The sequence below is a fragment of the Dysidea avara genome, chromosome 3, assembly GCF_963678975.1.
Source record: "Dysidea avara chromosome 3, odDysAvar1.4, whole genome shotgun sequence".
NCBI lineage: Eukaryota > Metazoa > Porifera > Demospongiae > Dictyoceratida > Dysideidae > Dysidea > Dysidea avara.
This window is the reverse complement of record NC_089274.1, coordinates 25,538,625-25,541,581: the sequence shown is the minus strand read 5'-3', so window position 1 is coordinate 25,541,581 and position 2,957 is coordinate 25,538,625. Positions and strand designations below refer to the sequence as shown.

Below are 2,957 nucleotides of genomic sequence, written 5' to 3'. Positions count from 1 at the left end.
TTCTATTTGCAATGCTTCTTAAAGTTTCAATTCTACTGGCCATTACAATTGGCTTTACACAAGGAGTTACCGAAGTGGATCCTACTTTACTGATCAATTTGCTGAAGGAAATTTACAGTCTAACTGTGCAATACAAAAGCCTTTTATCAACACTGGTAAGCTGGTGTCAGTAGTGTTTGGTATAGTGTTATTAGTCAAAGCTGCATTGTAAACTATGATGATCAGTCTGCATTGTATGTGCAAATGTATATTATTGCATGATTTTTGCTAATGATATACAGAAATCAAAGGAGATTTTAACAGTGTGTAGCAATCAGTCTTTGGATACTAACTTCAAAGATATGGTTCAAACTTTTAATGAAACATGTCAAGACTTTACCAGTGTAATGGCAATCAAGCACCGTTTGCAATATCACCTGTTCAGTGAGACAGGCACACTAAATATATCCCTGCAAAATGCAACTAGGTTTTTGAAAAATTTGCAGAAACAAAGCAAACTGCTTCAAAAGGTTGAGGTAAGTATGCAGTTATGTTTATAAATTCTGATGGCTTCAGTATGTGTCCATTTCAGGATATGCTATCAAAGAAACGGTGTATAAAGTTTAGTACGAATCAATACAGCATATTGTATGAGAAATACTACTGCAAGGAGTCTATAGTATTTGATAAAGTGTCAATCAATTGGGCAAAGGCTGAAAATTTACAGGCTAAATGTAGATACTATGTTAGCTCAGAAGAATGTGATGATAAATTAATATTAATGTGATATGATGATACATGATAATATAATATGCTACTATTATATTCCCTCCATGCACCGTCATCAAGAATGGCAGATACATCAAATATATATTATATTATAGAAATTTGTTGATAGATTTCTTTTTTCATGCATACAATAGCTAGACCTTTGTGTACATGTATATGTTTGTGTGACATTCGTTATCATCATCTTAATATATGTACTATCAGAATATCACAGTAATAATATCATTGATTGCCTGCGTACATCACAATATAGTATGGGGTCTGTGTCTTTGCATCAGCTACAGGTGGATTTTAATACTTACAATTAAACAAAAAAAATTCAAATAGAGTAGGGACCATAGCACATCAATAAAAAGTACTACATGGAGTAGTCCATGATATTAAATCACAGTAAAACAATAAGAAGTGTTAGCTATATCCCAACTGTGCTCAAGATACCATAATAAAAATGCACAGTAGGGATATAACACTTCTCATTGTTTTACTGTGATTTAATATCATGCACTACTCCAGTTTGTATACTTTTTATCAATGTGCTATGGTCCCTACTCTAGTTGAAAATTCCAATTTTTTTGTGTACTTGTGTTAATAATTATAGTTATGGATGCATGGACATTAGTCCATGTGAAGCCGCATGGGGATAAGCATCAATAGCTAAGATAATAGTTTGGTTTAATTTGTTTTTGGACTATCTTCGGTATGAAACATAGTGCTGTTAATTTTGTTAAATGGCATTCCAATTAGCCAAACATTATTTGAAATTAATAACATTTCATGGCAAATACTATGATGTCATTAACCAATAAACTATAAGCTTCTTAAATACATATATGCATTATTTACACATGTTCACTATAACATACACAGGGAGAGACTTTCAATATTTTAATGAATCAAAACTCAGCAAATTACTATATCTTATGCAAAAAGTACATTAATTATGATGCATTAAATGCCCCTGGGATGAAGGTAGTACTAGACAAAGTCACCCGGGAAACAGATAGCATAACACATAGAGACACATATAGTAATCTGTAAGTGATGGTTATATCTCAGTGTGGTATAGGAGCCATGAATCCACTGATACAAATGACAATCAAAACAATATAACTATACAAATATGCATAGAATGAATTAATTTTGCATAACAAAAGTGATAAATTACTGGAGCTCTATATCTTTAAACACTGCACACCAAAGCTATAGCAGTATAAGGTCATGCTAAGTTTTGCATTTAATGTTGGAATGCCTGAAAAACTTCATATGGACATGGATATTTACATGCATGTTCTATTAGAGTATACCTGACTGCTCTATTAGAGTATATACCTGACTGCTCTATTAGAGTATATCGATCTTTTTAACAAGTTTTGAAGAGGGCTCATGTTACCTCTGTAAATCCTTCCCTGAGAGATGAATGTAAGTTTTATCAATTGTTGTGCTGTGCCATTACACTATATTGCTCACTCATTTTGTTCTGCCACACTAAATGGTGTGTTAGGATCCTGCTTGCAGAAGTCTATTATTATTATTATTATTATTATTAGCACTTTACAGTGACCAGCACTGAAGGTCTGACAGCAACATGTGCTGCAGCCTTAGGATTACCTAATCTAATTTCAGGGACTTAGATCTAATGACTTGACTTACCGATGGACCGATAAGGTGTAACAGAAAAGGGGCCAAAGTAAGGAAAAAAAATCTAAATTTTACAGGGGGGTTCCTGAACCCCCCGGAACCCCCCTCCCTACGCCCCTGACATCATCCTTTGTTTATCCAGTAAAGTAAATGTTGTTGTGACAGAAGATAAACAAGCAAGCTTTAAAAGGCTATAGCTAGCTGATTATTTAAATTTAGCAATGCCCTGCTGAATTGCCATCTACGTCAATCGATCTACGTACATACTTGTAGTAGTAGTATTAATTGTGCTGTCTTAATAATCTACAATTACAGTACTACATTAATGAAACCTGTCACCTGGCTTTGTAAGACCAATAAAAAGTTTCCTGATCTTAATTATATAAACAACTGCAGGTGGCTGTAGTCAAAGTTACCTGTGTACAAATGATAATTTTGGTATACTTTAACTATGGCCTTATTTTGACCTGAGTACATGGATTATATACTGCAAAATACATGCACGTATATAGAATAGTCCAGCACTCATCCTTTTACAGTAGAACTTGACA

The 2,957-nt window shown here is 33.6% G+C and overlaps 1 protein-coding gene across 1 annotated transcript; it reads left to right on the top strand.

Moving 5' to 3' along the window:
* On the top strand, window positions 1-957 carry LOC136251872 (uncharacterized). Its single transcript, XM_066044274.1, has 3 exons — window positions 1-155; window positions 282-515; window positions 572-957. The coding sequence occupies exons 1-3, from the start codon at window positions 12-14 to the stop codon at window positions 764-766; spliced, it is 573 nt and encodes a 190-aa protein (XP_065900346.1). The 5' UTR covers window positions 1-11; the 3' UTR covers window positions 767-957.
* The last annotated feature ends 2,000 nt before the right edge of the window (window positions 958-2,957 follow it).